This window comes from Pteropus vampyrus, unplaced genomic scaffold, assembly GCF_000151845.1.
Source record: "Pteropus vampyrus isolate Shadow unplaced genomic scaffold, Pvam_2.0 Scaffold11, whole genome shotgun sequence".
In the NCBI taxonomy this organism is placed as follows: domain Eukaryota; kingdom Metazoa; phylum Chordata; class Mammalia; order Chiroptera; family Pteropodidae; genus Pteropus; species Pteropus vampyrus.
In genome coordinates, this window is record NW_011888792.1 from 13,176,879 (window position 1) to 13,197,229 (window position 20,351).

A 20,351-nucleotide genomic window follows, 5' to 3' on the forward strand; every position below is an offset into this window, starting at 1 on the left:
AAAACTACACTACAATGATTTAGTTAATTAGATAAAAATGTTCTTGAGTATTTTATTTAAAGCATTTAAAGCATCATATTTAATTCAGTCTTTAATAATTTTGCAAAGAAGGGTATGTGTGTATTTTAATATAGCTTGACCTGAATTTATATGTTTTTAGCTTTAGTATTTAATATTTTGTAACAAATAAACCTTTTTTAAAAAAAAAAAAACAAGTTTAATACAGTGTTCTGTCATTATTTTATCTTGGATGTTAAAATGCTGGAATGAATTTGGGAATACTGCTTTGTGTTTCTCAAACATAATTGTGTTTCACAGGTAATTTCCATTATGTGTAAAATGTTTAGAGTATTGCTGAAATTCTGGATGGTTCATACACATGTGATGAGATAAAGAAATTTATAGTACAGCTTATATAGAAAATTATGCTTAACAACCGTTACCAGAATTTCCCTTAACAAAATAACTGCCTTTATTTGGAAAAATGCTTTGATAATTATTTAGTATATAAGTGAGCCCCCATAGGCTCGGCCAAGACTTTTGAGAAGTAGAGAAGCTGCTCTGCATAATAAATAAGAATTTGGAACTTTCCAGAGCTGGGCAACCCATATAGGAGAAGAAGAGAGACCAGCCATAATGTGAGGATGGAGTGTATACGATATAATACAACCCCTGCCCCAAGAGGTTTCCACATTGTCAGTAAAGTCTGCCAAACCCATAAGGGCTCCCACATTTCACTGGAATTGTGTTTCTAACACAAATCTGACCTGGGAATATACCCTTCTAGAAGACCCCTATTACCTATAGAAGAACCTCCACAGTTCTCACTGCCTTCCATTACATATCCCATCTTTTCTACCTTGACTCACAGGACTGTCCATCCAGATTGCCTCTGTACTTGCACACCTCATATTCTTCTTGTGGCTTGGCTTGGGTTCCCATTCCCCATCTACTTTGGAAACTCCTGCATATCCTGTAAAGCCCAACTTAAATGTTAAGTCTCTTTTGCTTTCCCTGACTCTCCCAGGAAGAATTGATTCTGCATGTGTCTTTTGTAGCTTTTTATTCATACCTTTCTCATGGCACTTATTGTATTTTAGGTATTTGTGTATTGGTGATCTCTCCTTGGCTATAACTGGAGGACAGGGACCAAGTCTTCATTTATCTTTGTGACTCACTCCCCAACTTTCCATCAAGTACAGGGACTGACATAGACTCTGTCTATGAAATAAATGGCACTGAAAAGGCCAGATTGCCTTATCTGGAACAATGATCGAAACTTTCAAATGCAAATAAGTATGCTCACACGTGAAGCGCTATTTGCCCCGTCAGGAGTAGCCTAAGTCAGTTGACATGTGGGACCTTGTGACTAGGGTAGATGGCTATCTAGGGAGTTGATGAACATAGAATGAAAGAGTGATAAGTGGTGGATCTTTGAGGGGATGCAAAACATGTACAAAATGATATATGGGAGCCCCTCTTCCTGGGAGTCTCTGCTAGATATTGGGCAGCAAGATGAGTTAGGGTGCACAGAATAGTTCTTATTGGGCATAATGAAAGGAATATGGCTCCTTGTTAAACATAGCGTTTGTATGCAAACTATCCTTTACCTGCAAATGATTCCCCTGGCATGCAGGTGGCTATGTTCTCAAAATCTTAGTTTTCCTGCTCTACTGTTACAATGTTCAGCAGTGAGCTAATGATAACATTTATATGAGAGTGTCTGACATTCTCTCAGATGTTCAGAGCAAAGAGCTCTCTTATTTACTCCTTTTTAAAAAAAATAGCATACAATTTAGTGGACATAATATATTACTTATTTTTAAAGATTAAGTGGAAAGGAGATGGGATCTCAGCCCCTCTTCCTTTGCTGGAAACTTGGACTGGAAAGACCCTCAGGAGAACTCTTTAACTCAAAAACCGATTAGCCAAAACAGTAATTTTTCCTTAAAGGCTGAGCTTAGTCCCTCGTCTATGGCTTAGTGCCTGTCTTGTTTATAACGACAGATTTTGCTACGATCTCAGAATACACTTTTTCCCCTTGAAAATTGTCTACCTTTCTGTTTTCTGATTTAAAAAAAAAAAAAAAATCAGCTGCCCTATAAGAAATTGGAAGCAGTTTTGGATCACAATCATAAATAATGTGTTTAAGACAAAGGGCTGATAGGACAAAGTTGGGTTAAACCAGTTTTGTGAACCCTAGGAATTCTTATCACAGGTAGCAGGAAATTACAGAGTAGCCACTGTCCCCCTCACACAGGCCTGTCTCACAATTCTGAGTGCTTTTTCTTTGCTTCTCTTGCTTTTGCCTTCACTTTTAGTAAGTTTAAGGTTGTAGAAAAATAACTACCATTCCCTCAGTTCTAGTTTTCATAAAATTTATGTAGACCATTTTTATTTTGCTAGAAAACTCTTGTCTAATTCGCTCCCCATGGTCATCTAGGTGACTGAACACAACATTATTCTTGGGTCTTAAGTCCCTTGGTTGGAAGAAGAGTAGGGAGTAGGGGTGGTTTTCTAAATTTACAGTGACTTCCTTTGAGGAATGAATTGCCTTAGAGTAAATGAGGCCATACCAGAATCCCTAAGAGGGCACAAATAGAACCTCTCTGGTAATGGTTGGAAAGGCAGATTACGATGCTGTTAGTGCCCAGGAGTGGTTCAAATGCTTTCCTTGACTAAATGGAAAGCAAGTTATTTCTACTGGGCAAGAATTCAAATGTAAGAATTCTCATTTAAATAAAATAGATACTGTCAAGAATTGCCTGGGCATTTTCCTCAGATATGTACTACCACCACCACCACCACCAACAGCCAAACTTTCTGTTTTATAACTCTGACTTTTTTCTTTTTTTTAACCCTCACTATTTTTAATGAATGTGGTAAGAAAGGCTGATCTTGTATGGGACTTCGATAGGCATCAAGGGTTCCTAAGCTGCTATGGGGTACCAGTCTGGACATAGTAGTTGCTTAAGAAATGTCTGTTGGATGTGACAGGGCACAGGTGATAGAATACCCAGCAGAGTTACCGGTCTCCGAGTCGACAGTGTTGACTGTTGTGGCCAGGTGCCCCATTTCTGCTTAAGGACCAGGGAACTTGACCAGAGGGACACAGAGGACAACCACAGCAGAAGTGGGTGAGTCTCCACCTTCAAGGGACTTCAAGGGGGCAGGTCCTTCAGGGAGGGGCAAGTGCGGAAGGACAGGAGAGACACCGCATGTGAGATACCCCAGGAACAACTTCAAGAAACTTAGCGACCTGCATCCTGGCAGGCAGAGGTGTAATCGAGTGAAATTTCTGTTCCTACTGTTTATATGAACTCTGTATATTAATGAGGGCCGAGGTAATTGAAGTCTTATTATTTTAATGTTACCATTGATTGCACTTTTACTAAGGCCAGGCGTTTTGCATGTATTGTTCCTTTAGAAGAAACAGTATAGCACAGGAAAGTAGTTTGGTGGGATGATTAAACACAAGGGTGTTGAAGCCAGACTGCCCAGGTTGATTCAGATCCAAGTTCTACCTCTTACTGTATGACCACGGACAGGTGATGTGGCCTCTCCCTGGACTTCGTTTACTCATTTATACAGTGGAGGTACTGGAAATAACAACCTCACAGTTTCATTGGGAGGAGTAAATGTCATGCACATAAAATGCTGAAACCAGTGTCTTGCACAGAGTTAGCACTCTATAAGTATTAGTGCTGTTATCATCACATTGTTTCTGCAATCTCATGAGCCAGGTACTTTCAGTATCTTTATTCTAAAATGAGCCCAGTAACAGCCTAAGGCCATGTAGTTAATCAACATCAGAGCTGGGAAGAACTCAGACCTGATTCCAAATCCCACATGCTCTACCAACCAGCAAAGAGCCTCCATAAGCATTCCTAGAAAAATGGAAAATAATCCAGCTAAGGCTGGAATTGAAGGTTCTGCAACTGCTGGCTTTGTAGAAAGACAAAACTGGACATGTCCCTGGGAGACACGCTCTTTGAGCTTCCTTGCAAGGCTGACTTCAAGGTCAAGGAGTCTTCAAGGTCATCACCTCTTCCCTACCTCCATCCCTGCTCAGAAAACTATTCAAATGTTATGACTGGTTAACACACCACCTTTGTGGTTAATATTTGAAATAAATAACCTAAGGCTGATGACGGGAAAACAAATGGCATATCCTGATACGGAGTAGTCAGAGGGAAAGGTTGGCTGGCTGCAGAGCCCATTCCACCCCAACAGCTGGAATGAGGTTTCTCTGTTAATCCTCTTTCTTTTTAATTAATTTTAACTTGACTAGTTAATTTCATTAATTTTTAATTCTATAGTAAGAACCCAAACTGGAGAAATGTGCTAGCCACAGGCACACAGGAAGTAGACTAACCGGGATTTGAATTCTGTCCATGTTACTTCTAAGTATAGAAATCTATACTTAGAACAGCAATTTCAGGTTCTTGGACCAGCTCCTGTAGCAACTCTACAGCTTAGGTTAATGTTCTCTAATTGAGTTGTACAACTCAAATGAGTTACATTCGCTATAAAATTTGCCTTAAAGTTGTTTTAAAAAGAAAAGGAGAAAGGGAAAAAAGAAAAGAAGGGAGGGAGGAATGAGTTAGGAAGTATTCCTTCTGCTTCTGTCCTCTGAAAGATAGTAGAGAATTGGTATAATTTTCTTCTTAAATGTTTGCTAGAATTTACCCATGAATCCATCTTGGCCTGATGTTTTCTGTTTTGGAAGGTTTTTAATTATTGATTCAATTTCTTTAATAGATCTGTAGGCCTATTCAGATTGTCTGTTTCTTCCTGTGTGAGTTTTGGCAAGTCGTGTCTTTTAAGAAATTGGTCCATTTTATCTAGGTTATCAAATTTGTGGGCACAGAATTGTTCAGTGTGCCTCTATTAGCTTTAATGTCCATGGGCTCTGTAGTGATATATCCTCTTTCATTTCTGGTATTAGTAACTTGTGTCCTCTCTCTTTTCTTATCCTGGGTAGAGACTTATTGATTTTACTGATCTTTTTCAAAGAACCAGCTTTGGGTTTTATTGATTTTTCTCAATTTCCTGTTTTTGATTTCATTGACTTCTGCTCTACTTTTTCTTTTCTCCTGCTTAATTTGTTCTTTTTTTTCATTTCCAAAATAGAAGTTTGATAGACTAATTTTAGGTCTTTTTTAAATATATGCATTCAGTGATAAAAATTTCCTCCATACATCCCACAAATTTTGATAAGTTGTCTGTTTTCATTCATCAAAATATTTTAAATTTCTTTTGTGATTTCTTATATGACTCATTTGTTATTTGGAAGTGTGTCATTTAACACTCACATATTTTAGGATTTTTCTGGTATCTTTCTGTTGTCGATTTCTAGTTTAATTCCACTGTGGTCTGAGAGCAGACATTACATGATTTCTATTCTTTTAAATTTGCCATGGCCCAGAATGTGGTTTATCCTGGTAGATGTTCCATGTGAGCTTAAGAAGAATGTCTATTCTGCTGTTGTTGGATGTAGTCTATAGGTGTCAATAATATCCAGTTGATTGATGGTGTTGAGTTTAACGTTGTTCTGATTTTTTGCTTGCTGGACCTATTCATTTCTGATAGAGGGGTGTCGAAGTCTTTAAAATATTTTGTGGGACCTGCTAACAGTTGTTACAGTGCAGTGAATTAGGGATTTCTCTTAATTAACTCTCCAAATGTAATAGTCAATTCATCCATTGTTGCTTACAGTTCTATCAGTTTTTGCCTCATGTATTTTGATGCTCTGTTGTTATTGCATACATGTTAAGGATCGTTATGTCTTCTTGGAGAATTTATCCTTTTATTTTTATGTACCACCTCTCTTTATCCTTGGTAACTTAACTTGCTTTGAAGTCTGCCCTACCTAAAATTAATATAGCTACTCCTGCTTTCTTTTGGTTAGTGTTGGTATGGTGTATCTTTCCCCATCCATTTATTTTTAATCTATGTGTCTTTATATTTAAAGTGAGTTTCCTATAGACATACAGTTGAGTATTATTTTTTGATCCATTCTGATAATTTCTTTTAACTGGTGTATTTAGACCATTGACATTCAAAGTGATTATTGATATACCTGGATTAATATCTACCTACCATATTTGTTACTGCTAGTTGTTGCCCTCGTTTTTCCTAGTTTTGTCTTTCTTTTTTTTTTCTGTCTTTTGTGGTTTTAATTGAGCATTTTATATGATTCTATTTTTCTCTCCTTTCATAATAAGTCAGTTTTTTTAACTTTTTTTTTAATGATTCCCTAGAGTTTGCAATATACATTTACAACTAATCCAAGTCCACTTTTAAATAACACTATACTACTTCACAGGTAGTATCAATACCTTATAAGAAAATAATCCTAATTCCTCCTTCTTGTCCCTTGTATCATTGCTGTCATTCATTTCATGTGTTCAAGATGTTGAGGAACAACCTTTGTGGACACAGCTTCCAGCTGAGTTCTCTAATTTGGCCTTCCCAGGAGTTGTCAGTCCTCTATCCCCAGAGTGAATCCTTTGGTCCCCATTTAACACTTCTAGTTAGAACCCAGGACAGATTGTGTTAAAGAACATCCATACCCAATCCTCACAGTGACTTGGGAGATTAATAAGGAAAGTACAGAATCCTCACCTTAAACCAACTTGTAATTTTATGCATAGAGTATTTCAAGTTTCACAAGGCACACAGGAGAAAAGTGAGAGAGCAGTTGCTCTGCTCTCCTCTGAGAAAGATCAGCTGCAGGCTCTGCCCAGAGGCTGTAGTCCTGCTGACTGGGAGGGAGAACCCCACTGAGCAGGAAGAGCCACTGGGATAAAACCCCAGGAGCAGTAGATACAACCCAGAAGGTTACACAAAGTTCTGTGCTTTCATTGGCTCTCCTAATCTTTTATCTCCTCCTTTCTTTAAAAGTCACCTGGGGACAGGAAATATAAATCTGTGTATAAATATAAACCCATGTTTAAATATCACTTGCGCTTAAAGGGACCAGGCCAGAATTCTCTTCCACTAATTAGTAAGATAAAAGTGTGCCCCTTCAGATGTTCAGTGTATTTAATAAGAAAGGAATTTTACTTAAAATATCTCAGGAGCCCAGTTCTTTAAAATATTTCCTGGGACCTGCTAACAGTTTTACGGTGCAGTGAATTAGGGAGCATGGCTTTCTCTCATACCCAAATGTTAAGATAATGGTTTAATAATACTCATTGGGGATATCAATATTGTGGTCTGGGCCACATGGGCTCATTTATCACCCCTACCAGTTGTTTCCCGTCAAGGGTCAACTTTGGACAGCTTTGAATTGGGAGGAATGACTGCCAGTTGTCTCACTCCAGGGGCCAGGCTGGAAGCAGCAGGCTGATGGCAATTATTAAATGAGGCACAGGGGATTGGTTAAATCCCTTGCTTTTTAAATAGAAGGAGTAGAGCTCTGGCTATAATTTTTTTGCCTGGTTATTCTTGTCGCTGTCCTCTGCCAACCTCTTGTGCCAACCTCTTGGTGCTCTTTGGATGATAGTCCTTTCTGTCCTTGCACTTCACAAAGAATTTGTCTACAAGGAGCTGGCAGAAAACATCACAGGAGCGTCTACACAGTGACCAGGAGGCTGCCAAAAGCCTTTCCCCTGCTTGGCAGCCGGAACTGGAGTCGAGGCCCAACCCCCAGCTGATGAACTGGAGAAACTGAATGGCTCAAGAGAAAAACATCCAGGAACTAACAGTTGGGGGATCTGTACCTGATCATTCATTCATTCATTCATTCATTCATTTAAACACCTAACAGATATTTATCAAATGCTTACTTATGTGCAGGTAGTCTTCTCAATGCTGTAGGTAACTATAGTAAATAAACATAGACGTTCCTGGCCTCAAGGGGCTTACATTTTAGTGGTGAAGACAGACAGTTAACAAAATAAATAAGTAGAGCATACAATACATTAGGTGATAAATGCTATAGAGAGAAATAAAACAAGGGAAAGGTAGTAAAATTTTTAAACAGTGACGTGGAAGGCTTTGCTTAGAAGGTGATATTTAAACAAACACTATGGCGAAACCCACCAGTTGACAAGCCCAATCTATGCACACAAATCTTCCAACCAGTTTTTGCTGTGTCATTCTTAAATATTGACAGCCAGATCTCAACTATTTAATACATAACATTGGAAAGCCTTCAAATGTAAAGCAGGAATAGAAAATAGGGACTCAGAGGGAAGAGAGGAAATATAGGAATCAGAAGACAGCTTTTTAAAAAGTCCAACTATAATTAAAATCCTTTGAGAGATAAAAGAAGTTATTGTATCTATGAAACAAGAACAAGAAAAAAAAGGAAAGAACCAAAAACAGAACTCTTGGAAATAAAAAAATCGTAGTTGGAAACACAATCACAATAACCTCAGAGAGATAAGGAACTGCATTTATGAAACAATTCTATAAAAAGGAATGTTCAGGTAATACTGAAGGGCTATTGGAAATTAAAAACACAAAATCAAAAATTAAAAACTCAATAGAAAAATAAGATAAAGATAAGTAAAGTCCCCAGGGGAAAAAATATAACAAAAATTAAAGGACAAGTCCAGGAAAGCCAATGCCTGATTGCTAAGAGTTCCAGAAAGAGAACAAGAAAATGGAGGGGAGGAAAGTATCCATAAAGTAATCCGATAAATTTTCCAGTGGGCCCTCCAAACCTCCAAGTAGCCCCCATAATATGTGAAATTACACCATCGCCATGGCACATCACTGTGGTATTTCAGAGCACGGGGCTCAAAGAGAAGATTCTGTAAGCTTCCAGAATATAAAACAAGATAACCAAATAGGTCTTCTACAAAGGATCAGGAATCAGAATGGCTTCAGATTTCTTAACACCAACACTGAAAGCAAAAGACAATGAGCAGTGTCTTCAAACTTCTGGAGGAAAATGATTTCTAAATAAGAGCTATATCCAGATGAACTGTCATCAAATGTGAGGGTAGAATCACAGTATTTTCAGATACGCGGGATTCCCAAAAGTTGATTTCCCATTCTCTCTTAATACCTACAGAGGCTACATGGTCCTCTGCAATGAAAAAGAAAGACACAATCTGTGAGTTTTCCCCCAATTTCTTTTGGAGTAGATCTTCCTATTAGTGGGGCAAGAGGCTTCCCAGGAGGGACACCATTGTCTAGCCTGCCCTGCCACTCAGTGCAGCCATGAGCTAAGTTCTGGCCAATGGGATGTGAGCAAAAGTCATGCATACAACACCTGTGTTGATGCGACTTCATGAAGCAAAGCCACCTGCCTGTTATGAGAGAGAAAAATAAGTTTCTATTACAATTTTACATCTTTATTGCAGTTTAGATACCGTGTGTGTGTGTGTGTGTGTGTGTGTGTGTGTGTAATCAGGTGCAGGAAACAGTGGATCCAACCCAGGAGAGAGGGAAATGGAAAATGGAATCCCAAGAATGACCGTGAAGGGAGAGTCTCAAAAGAGAGCTGAGCCCCGATGAAGAGGATGCCCAGTGCAGGTTGAAGCAGAGTGATCCTCCACACTGAGGGGGCTCTACTGCTGTATTTATTTTTAGCCTGAAGACAGAACACCTAAATGAGCCTGAAGCAGATCCTTACCTGTACTTAGCTTGCTTTGTACTGCTGACATTTCTTTTCTCTATGCCACACACTTGGCTATTTTAGGGGTGTGGGAGTGCCACCCACCTCAGAAGTGGCACATGCTTTGACCTGTTTCTGAAAGCTGGAGGTGGGCCACGAAAGCAGAAGATGCAAAGCAGCCCACTTCCATTGATCATATTTCTGGGGGTTGCCCATTTCCTGTTCACATGATAGCTCCCCCGACTGTGGGATGCCCCGTGTTTCTAAGGATTCACTCAAGACCACCCCGCTGGCAAACTCCCAGGGAAGCTGAGCCTCTGTTCAGCTTATCTCCTGGGGTGGTTTATCTGATTGTGAAAATATTGCCCTTTCTTAGCTAGGTTGGTGTTTGCTATTGCTTTTCAAAACTAAATTGTATTGCTTAGGGGTATTGTAGGGAATAAAACTATAAAGCACCAGAATGATTATAACAGAAATGAGCTAGATTACCTCCATGGGAGAAGGAAAGGGATTTACTGGGAAGTGGCACGTGGGCCTCTAAAGTACTTTCTCAACACCTTAGAAACACTCTTATATAATTGCTTTCTTCCTTAACCTAGGAGGCAGATATCTGGGTATTAAATAGAACTATGCCTGCTATACACTCATATATGTCTAATACATTTTACAGTATTTCTGAATAGGCTTAAATACCCATGAAACTGATAAATGTGCAGCAGGGACTGAGATTTGGGAGGGCTAGAGTAGGATTTTTAGTATTTTTTGACATTTTAAACCATATGTATGTATCGCTTTGATAAAGTAGAACTTATGTGCTAGAAACTGGGCATACAAAGATGTTTAAATCAAGGCTCATGCCTTTGAATACAGTATTTCTAAATCTGGCAAGAAACCAGTACAAATGATTAACTACAGTACAACCTCACGAGAGCTGTAAAGTACACAGAGTGTTTTAGGACTATAGAACAGGGAGCAATGGATTTTTTTAGTCAAGCAGTGAGAAGAGAGGGTAGGCATAGGTGAAGTAGTCTATAAATCAGGCCTTGAAGGAGGAGTTTGAAAGTAAAACGAAGGAAAAGCAATGCAATGCACAAGGACACGGAAGTGTGAAAGCACAGACAAGTGGTCCAGTGGCTCAGGGACTGCAGGCTGCACACTGCGCGACCTCTAGAAGGTGGTGTTCACAGTGATGCACAGTGCGTAACATGCACAAGATGCACAATCCACAGCAATCTGAAGGGAGTGGCCAGAGCCCAGGGGGATGGGAGAGGAAACCAAGAGTACAAGGGTACTGGGTGACATGGAATGTGAAATGAAAAAGACTAACGAAACACAGACATTACACAATAGGCTAGTGCTGGCATATTTTTATTCAAATTTTTTGTCATTTCAATATAAAATTTAAAAATCACATCAACCATTTGTACTCAATGAAGGATGATAGCATGTGCCTTTATTTATAATGGCAGATGACAGACATGAATAAAGCTTCAAATTGATGTATCTCACATTAATATCATTCCTTAAGATCTTGAGAACATAGAAAAGAATTAGACAAAAATCACTGTGTCATCTATGAATACTTCTTTATTAGAAAAGAAATTAACCTTTCACATTTGAGACTGCAAAGGAAATTAATCTTGTAATTGTAGAACGAACTTCACAATGAGAGATTCTTAAGTATTCATAGAGTGGGGGAAAAAGAGAAAATTATTTAGGACAGTGTTTCTCAAATGTGGCTACTTTCAGACACTCTTGGAGGAGGGGGTTTCTCGTTTCCTATGGTAATGTTTTAAATTTTACAATTTACTTTTGTTCGTAATCTAAACATATTGATGCACGCTTGTTCAGGCATACTTGGATGATCACCTGACAACAGCGTGTTGCCACATGATCGCGGCATCTGCCCTTGTACCTCTGATCCTTGTAGCACCAAGAGAAGACCCACTGTGCTTAACTTTTCACGTGGCATTTCTCAAATTCGGTCCTCAGACCTTTCGCAGAATTGTTGAACATTTCCTGTTAGATCTGTGAGTTTTCAAGGTTAAGAACGCTGGTTCAGGGCAGTGATTCTCAAGATAGGAAGTGGGGTAGTGGCTGAGGAGACACATGTAGTTTGAAAAAGCACATTCAAAATACCTACTGATTTCATAATACAAATTCTTATAAGGTCAAACTGAACAAAATAATTTCAGGCAGTAGCAGAAAACCAACTATAGCTTCATCCTAGGATGAACGTGGTTGAGAAACACTGGCATAGAGGGAAAGGAGTCCTAGGAGATGAAGAACAGTTGGTAACCACGTACCAAAGAGAAAGAACTTTTGGGGTCAGCAAGTGACCTTAAGCCATAATTTGTCATGGTCTTTTGGAACTCAAGGGCCAATCCAGAAGAAACCCAAGATGTTCATCAACCTCCTCAGACCTGTGGTTTGGGGAAAGTGGGTCCCTTTTAATACTGAGTCAAAGGAAGAAAAGCCTGCTTTTGCCAAAAATTCCCCTCCTGCCATTTTTTGATTTACATATTTCAGAATTTCAGTTGCTGTAGCTGAGTAAAGGTGGCCCCAGATCCATCCACTAGGAAGTGCTGCCATCGTGTGCAATGCCATCCAACTCTCAAGGGAAATATCAGCCTGGGGTCAACTCTGCCAGGAAAAAATGCAAAGAATTGGATTTTCTTGGAAAGGTAAGTTCCCCTCGCTCTTCTTTCATCACTAAACATTTACTTTTGCTATTTAAACACAATCTGCTACGCACTTACATGTGGGATATAAACCTAAAAGCGACAAACAAACAGGACAAACAAACAGGCTCATGGACAATAGACTAGTGATTACCAGAGGGTAGGGGAGAAGGGAGGAGGTAGATAGGGTGAAAGGGGTAAAATATGTGGTGACAGAAAGAAATTTAACTATGGGCAGTGAACACACAATGCAATATATATATGCCTTACTGTTGAATTGTACACCTGAAACTTACTGGATTTTGTTAACCAATGTCACCATAATAAAAATAAATTAAAAAAATAAATAAGCACAATCTGTGACAGATGGCCTTGAGATGCAGTTGCAGTGAAACAGCATATAATGTTGAAGGACAATGCAAATAAAGAGGCGTTGTGAATATGGGGGACTCTAATGCCACCCCTACAAGTTAGTTGGGGAAGTGATATTTCCCATCTTCCCAGGAAAGTCATCAGTTTTCTTCCATTCTTAATCTAAGCCTAAACTGCTAAAAAGTGGTCCAGAATAGAAAATATTTGTCTCCCCAGTTAGAATGAAGCGCCATAAGGTGAGGGATTTTGTTTCTGTTCACTGTTATATCCCCAGTGCCAAGAAAAGACAATGCCTGACAGTTTATAAATTAAAAAAAAAGAAAAAAAAGAAAAAACATTTGGAACCACAATTAATTGGGTTTTTATTGCTTTAGTGCATGGAGTGAGGCTAGAAAGCTAACATAGACATAGTAATCACCTTCTGTGATGATGACAGAGTTGTGATTAGAAGCATTATAATATCGACTTTTATTTCAAAGGATTCAGTTGTATTTTTTCAGAGCTTTTTTTTCTACTGTTGCTATTCTGAGTAACCACCACAAATTATATATACTCATTGTTCAAGAGTAAGTTATTAATTAGTGGGCAATAAATACCCCTCAAAGAACATTTTGGTTAAAGGATCATAAATGTCTCCTTTGACCAAAAACGATCACTGAGCCTCTCTCTGTGTCAGTTAGTAGAACAGGCCTAGTTAGAAGCCAGCTAGCACTCACAAGAGCGCAGGGGAGATAGGAACTCATCATAAGGCCAAAAGTATCCTGGTTCCTTTCTAAAAAGTTCATCACTCTAAGGTTTTCCATTCAGCCAAGGATCTCCTTTAGGTTACAATTGTAGAAAACTTTGTCTTGGCATTTCGGAAGCCCATTAGATTAAATTGATTTGCAGTGTGAACATAGGTGAAGCAAAAATTACCTTGATTTCATATTGCACTTATAATCAAATTGCTTACCATGGCCTGTGAGCCCTGGCCCCTGCCCATGTTGGCTACTGCTTTTCCTTCTTACTGTACTTCACTTAGTTTGCTCTTGCTTGCTTTCTGATCTTTGAATATTCTGTACTTGTTGTCACCTCAGAGCCTTTGCACTTATATTCCCTCTGCCCGAAATGCTCTTGTGCTTTATCTTTACTTGACTGTCTTCAGATCTCAGCTAAGCCAGCCCCTCTGAGAAAGGCCTTCCTTCACCATATTAGTTAAATTTGCTCCCAACCCCTGCCATGTTCTATCACATTATTTTATTCATTTGTTTCAGGAATTATTTACTTTTTGCTCTACTTCTGTAGAATATAAATTCCATGTTATCTTTTTGTTCATCACAGTATTCCTAGTGCCTAGTACAGTGTCTGGCACATAGTAAATGTTCAATGAGTATTTTTGTTAAATGAAGTTTGAGTGAAAGGATTGACATAATTAATTGACATAATTAATCCCTTTGTAAAATGGGAAATTCATAAGTGACATTACAGTTCCTCAGATCACTCCAAATTGTGCTTTCCCTAGCCAGAGTGCCTTCATAGCTTACAAGAAAACGTGGCAGTAGAATTCTACCATCTCCCAGTGTTCCTGGCCCAGTGTCCCACCTGTCACTCACCTGTAATTACTGTAGAGCTCCAATTTGCTTTAGCCGAATCAACAGTTCCCCACTCTGATGCATATTTATTAGATCAGTACATCCACCTATGCAATCTTTACCGATAAAGACCCGAGGTACCTAAAAAAGCAAACCAGCCAGGATGTTTAAGGAACTTAAATTATTAGGCTAGAGAGAATGACATTTTATCCTTCCTCTAAACATTTCTCATGATCTAAAGCTTTGCAAATCACTCTGCAGTCTCCTCACATATATTCTTTCAGGTCAGAACTTTATTCTAAGCATAAAATTATCTATTAAAGAATGTTTTTAAGCCGAGATGTTTTTCGAATTGTTTTTCGAATGCTGTGCATGAGATTGTCTAACGTCAAAGTGATTTAAAAATTTCGCTCTGATTTCCATTGGCTGCAGCTAGAACACTCTGATTGAATTATCTGCAGCTGGGACCACACTTGAGACTTTAAAGTGAGCCATGGTGACCAGGAAGGAGTTTGTTTCTAAATGCAGCTGGAAAAATTTTACATTTAGTCTCTGTCCCCGAGTTTTACATTCAGTCATCTCTCTCTCCCGTAGGCTCTGTCCTCAGCTGGGAAAAGGGTGGTGGTTTCTGAGTCTCCTTCTTTCATTCCTGGCCTGTCATCATAAGCTGTTTAAGTGCTGCAGCTCTGGGAGAAAGACCATTCCTCTTTAGTTTCACACCTGCATGTGTGGGACACCCAAGGCAAGCCACGCGGACACAGTCATTACACCTGCTAAATGCATTCCGTTCCAGTCATACTCAGGTTCCCTCCCTGCTGCTTGGTACAGGCACATTCCAGAAGTCCAAAGGGCTTTTGGAATTCTGAAGGAGTAAGCAATTCTCTCACTGTGACCCAGACAACTTTCAGGCCAAGGGTGTCACAGAAATGTTGACTGGCAGTGAAGAAACAAGCACAATAGGTCACCTGAGTGGTCAGAAGCAAGCAAGCGGGTCCTCTTCCCGAGCACTAGAACATACCACAAGGGGTGGGAGAGGTGAAAGACAAGCAGCAGTAAGAATATTTTCAAAGCTTTTGGTTTTCTTGAATTATCAGAAACCATGATAATTCAAGTGAAGTTTTTAAAAAGAGATGACACAAAGGGCTGAATTATTTTCGGTAAGTTTTTACATTATCTGTAATAAGGGGGTCTGGGTAGATGTGGGCTTTAAAAATCAAGGCCAGTTATTTAAAAAGAAGTCCATCACCACATTTCCACAGCTTTTTTCTGTGCCCCTAAATGGGGAAAGGGTCCTCATAACTGCATTCTGGAGAGAAAGCCTGGTAATGCCTTAAGTCACAGAAGGTGCTGCCTGCTCCCCCAGCACCACGTGACTGTGTGGGGACTCTGCAAATGGAACATGCCATCAAGGCAGCATTGCTTTTGTCAGGCTGAAAGAAGAATAGCTGTAGAAAGCCGAGATCAGAAACTTAAGCTTTCGCCTGGGTCCTAGCCATAATTTTAGAGAAAATAAAGCTTCCCCCACAAATTGTTGGGGCCTTTTGACTTTTATCTCCCCAGGAACACTTGCCTGTGGTCAGTTGTAACAGTAAATAGAACAGAATCCTGATGTAGTTCTATTATAATGACACTGCAAAACTCCTGTTAAGGCAATGTCTGATGAAATAAAAATCACCTGATCTTTAAATAAGGATGAGATGTATTTATCCTTGAACTTTTATCTTTTCAAAAAGAATTGAGCAATTATCACCACTCCTACTTCTTGCCCAGTCTACACCTTTGACAAGGGTGTTGGCCAACAGGGCCTGAGTTAAGTTATTTGGAGACAATGCCTTGAGGGACAGGCGTCCTCATCTCAGACTGTGGAAGGTGCACCAGAACCGCCAAAAGGCTTGTCAAAACATAGATTTCTCCCCACCAACCTCAAATTTCTGATACAGGATATCTGGATTGGGGCCCAAGAATTTGCATTTTTGACGAGTTCCCAGCTGCTGTTGCTGTTCCAGGGATCTTGTTTGCAAAAGACAGGTAGACACTGAGCAGTTCATTCCTCCCATGGTAACTGAGGCTTTGAAAACCCATAGCCTTACAGCAGCCCCAGACACCCCAGGCAGGGCCTGACACATGACCAGGCTTTCTCAAGGGTAGAGTTCTGTGAACACTCTCTAGCAGAGAAGCTGGTTTACCTGAAGACTGATAAGCCCCTTCACCCTTACACCCACTCGTTAGTCTCTGTAGCAGCAAAACCACATGAAAGCCAACAGTTACCGGCACCCGCAAAGGGAACTGAATTACAGCCTGCATAGGACAGTGTGGGGAGCTGTGGTGACAAAACAGGAAACTTGATTCAGTTGAGGAAAGAAGAGGAAATGCACCTTCAGTGCCTGCCCCTCCTGGCCCCATCCCACTTTTCCTGAGAACTTGAGTCTTTACTGTCGAGAAGCGAAAGAGGGCTGCCACCATAAACAGTCTTGGTAATATGGGGCCATTACGCTCCCGGAGTAGGTTTCTCCAGCCCTAGCCTCAGCAAGGTGGCATCATCTGCGCTGTAAGGTTCCTTAAATGCAGCTACTCAAAGCTAATTCACAACACTCCTCGCCACCTCCTTGGCTACATCCCTGGTACAAGCCGCCATCATTTCTCATCAGAATTAGAGTTGTAGATAGCCTCCAGATGTCTCTCAGCTTCAACCCTCACCCTGTCCTTCCTATGGTTTCTTTTCCCCACAACCACGAGAGTGATCCTTTCAAAATGAAGGCAGGCCATATAATTTCTCTGCTCATCTCACATCACCAGCCCCAGTCGTTATGATAGCTTGAAAGGCCTTCCCAACCTATACCTTGTTATCTCCCAGACTTCATCTCCTACTGGCCCCCTGGCTTACAGTGCTCCGGGCACACAGGCCTCCTTGGCAGGCACACTTCTGTTATAGGACCTTTGCACTTGCTATTCCCACTGCAGGAAACACTCTTACCCCTAAATTTCTGAGTGTCTTGCTCCTTCACCTTCTTTAGAGATCTACTGAAATCGGTGAGGTCCCAATGGCTCCATTTAAAACTGTACCTGGCTGCCAACTGCCTACCTCCTGCTCCTTAGTTTGTCTTCTTAGCACGTACCCCTTACCACCTTCCGACACTATTTTATTTAGGGTATTTACTAGAATGTAAGTTCCACAAAGGCAGGAGTTTTTGTTTTGTTCATGCAGGTGTTTCCAATGTCTAGAAAACTGCCTAGTATTTAGTAGGTGCTTTACAATGTTTGTTGTATCCAGCAAAACTATCCTCCAGAAGTGAAGAAGTAAAGATGTCCTCACACAAAAATTGAGGGAATTTCTTGCCAATAGATCTGCCTTGCAAGAAATGTTCAAAGAAGTTCTTCAGAGAGAAGGAAAATAATAGAGGTCAGAAACTCAAATCTACATGAAGGAAAGATTTTTAGAGAAGGAATAAAGGCACTAATTTGGGAGTTGTGGCTATAGCAAAACCAAGACAGGTTTCTCCAGGCACGTGACCTGATTGAAGGCGTAAGTTTCTGCGATCAGTCAAATCCTGCTGGGCCCTTACTATACGCAGAGCACCATTGGTCATTACAAGATAGGTACAAGATAGCGACTGCTTTCAAGTTGTCAATTTCTTCAAATATAACCGCATCACTCCTGGGGATCATGAAGCATACAACTTTAATGAAAAATGCATTTAGGACTTAAGAACCCATGGAAAATAGCTTTTAAAATTCAAAAATAAACAAAAGACCACTAGGAGAAAAATTGTCGCTTTACAAAGAAATGAAAAAACACTTGTTGAATGAATGCATAAAGAGGTTTATCGTTCCTGCTAGGGAATAGATGCTGCCCAGGTGAGAGCCACAGCTCCCAAAACTTACTGCATGTTGGAATTAGTTGGAGATAATAAATATAGGAAATAAACTCTTTAATTTTTTTCAGCTTCACTGAGGAATAATTGACAAATAAATTTGTATATATTAAGGTGGAAAATATCATGGTTTGATTTATGTAAACATTATAAAATAACTACCACAATTAATACATCTATCACCTCACATGGTTATAATTTTTATGTATGCAGTGAGAACACTTAAGATCTACTGTCTTCTGAAATTTCAAGTATACAATTCAGTATTATTAACTATAATCACCATGCCGTACATTAGATCCCCAGAGCTTACTCATCTTATAACTGAAAGTTTGTACTCTCTGACCTACTATTGAGGCCTGGTTCCCACCTCCAACATGGTGATTGAATTGATATGGAGTATGACTTGGGCATCGGGATTGTTTAAAAAGGCTCTCGGGTAACTCTAACGTGCAGCCACATTTGGGAGCCACTGGCGGAGAGGGACCCATCACAGTGGGGGCAGTGGCAGTACTGATACGGCCCTTTCCCTCTCAAAGCCCAGGCAGCCTGGACAGCTGGTGGTCCAGATAAGTAGCCAAAGTCCCTCTCCCACTTGTGTCCCCTGCCCCCGGTCCTCCCAGAGACTAGAGTCCTCAGCTCACAGCTGTGGCCCTGTAGGCAACAGGGTAACATGCTTAGACTCCCTTTGCACCAGAATGCTGATTTGTCACTGGAGAGGCAGGGAGAAACAGCCTGCTGTACTTTACACTGAGAAGCCACAGAAAACCCTGTAAGCCAAACTAAAACTGAACTAGGATGTGTGCTCTGCAGACCCTGTGTCCTAGACTGTGCATCCTGAAAGAGTACTGGGTGAGCCGGCGGAACACCATTCACCCCAGCCAGCCCCGAAACGGACACAGGCAGTCTGTGTGGCCTCACATTCCACAAGAAGCCGTGGGTCCTGAGGATGTTTCAGAGAGAAGACAGTAGTTCTTAGAGGGTCCTTTGGTCTATTTATAGCAAAGGGAACTTAGAGCTTGCCTACTCTGGTCTGGTCTTGCAGCCGAGGGGGTCTTGAGGAATACAGAGAGACGACTTGCCCAGGCTCACACGACAAGCCACTGCAAGAGCCAGGCTGGAACTCTGGCCTCTCTCTGTACGTCCTGCGGTGACAGGCCTGGAAATACTCCACAACAAGGGGCAAATAATGAGCCATTAAATTTTTCCAGTGGGAGGAGTTAGATAAGAATGAGAGAAACTGGTGAGGGTTAAAGAGAGCCTCAAGAAAAGACTGAAGGACAGCGAATCCTACTCGGCCATGTGAAACGTAAGAAAGAATGCACACGATTCGCATGTCGACAACAGAAACCTACAGATCACATTTGGCCCCTCCACCTCCAGCCCTGTAAGCTGAAAACTGTCACTTCGCAGCGGTGCTTAAAACAAAGACTCCAGATAACTCCTTAATGACTCCAGGCAGCTGCTGGGCCCATGGACCCCGATGTCCAGCTCAATCAGCTGTGTCCCCTCCTAGGTTCTAAGAGGACCATTGGCTGCAGTTCGGTTGCCCCTTCAAGGGAGCAGTGTCTTCTCTCAGGCGCCCTCCCCCACCCTGCTCAGCCCTCCCTGCGCCTTGAGCGATGGAGCCCTAGCGGTGTCGTAGAGAAAGGCACAGGCAGACGTCCACAGCCCTGACAAGAAAAAGGAACGGGAGAGCCTTTCCTCTCGACCTTTTAGGGCAAAACCCTAAACTCACCGTTCTGGCTCCTGTGAGCTGTTTCAAATAATCTTGAATCTTTTCAGTGTCACCGGTGGCTGTGATATCGACAAATTCCAACATCCCTTGTTTGAAGGAAAATTGACTGAGGATTTCTTGGGTCTGTCTGCAGTAGGGGCAGGTGGGCTTGATGAACACCACCACTTTCCCAGGCTGGATTTTCCTGTTCACAAACTCCTGAGCCATGCTGACAAGCTGCTGCCTCCTGGGGAGGAATCCTCAATTACAGGTATTGCTCAGGAGTAAAACGGAGGCCCAGCCAGCTGGCTCTCATTTAAAGGAACCTCCCTGGAGGAGGAGTTTGTCTGGTAACGTGCTCAGTTTTTAAAGGGACAGCCCCAAAGTCATTCCACTGTGGTGTAATTCACCAGCTAGTGATGCCAAGGAAGGCATATTTGCATTTAGTCATTAATACCTGTGCCTAGCTTGTCATTGTTGTCCTTAGATCGTTCAGGAGCGCCTGAAAGCAGGGTCAGATCACCCTTTGGAGAAGCGCAAAGCACACAGACCAGCCCCAGGGAG

At 40.9% G+C, this 20,351-nt stretch overlaps 2 protein-coding genes across 3 annotated transcripts in view; one reads left to right on the forward strand and one right to left on the reverse strand.

Moving 5' to 3' along the window:
* Window positions 1–10,044, forward strand: part of RHOBTB3 (Rho related BTB domain containing 3) — a 63,440-nt gene extending 53,396 nt beyond the window's left edge. For both annotated transcript variants that reach the window (XM_011378301.2, XM_023523404.1), the window contains one exon: window positions 7,538–10,044. In XM_011378301.2, coding sequence (XP_011376603.1) covers window positions 7,538–7,590 — 53 coding nt within the window. In that variant the 3' untranslated portion in view covers window positions 7,591–10,044. The remainder of the gene's footprint in view (window positions 1–7,537) is intronic.
* Window positions 10,045–11,143: 1,099 nt separating this feature from the next.
* On the reverse strand, window positions 11,144–20,132 carry GLRX (glutaredoxin). Its single transcript, XM_011378313.2, has 3 exons — window positions 19,809–20,132; window positions 14,220–14,339; window positions 11,144–12,217 (listed from the first exon to the last, which is right to left on the reverse strand). Exons 1-2 carry the CDS (start codon window positions 20,013–20,015, stop codon window positions 14,226–14,228), a joined length of 321 nt encoding a protein of 106 aa, XP_011376615.1. The 5' UTR covers window positions 20,016–20,132; the 3' UTR covers window positions 11,144–12,217; window positions 14,220–14,225.
* Between the last annotated feature and the right edge of the window lie 219 nt (window positions 20,133–20,351).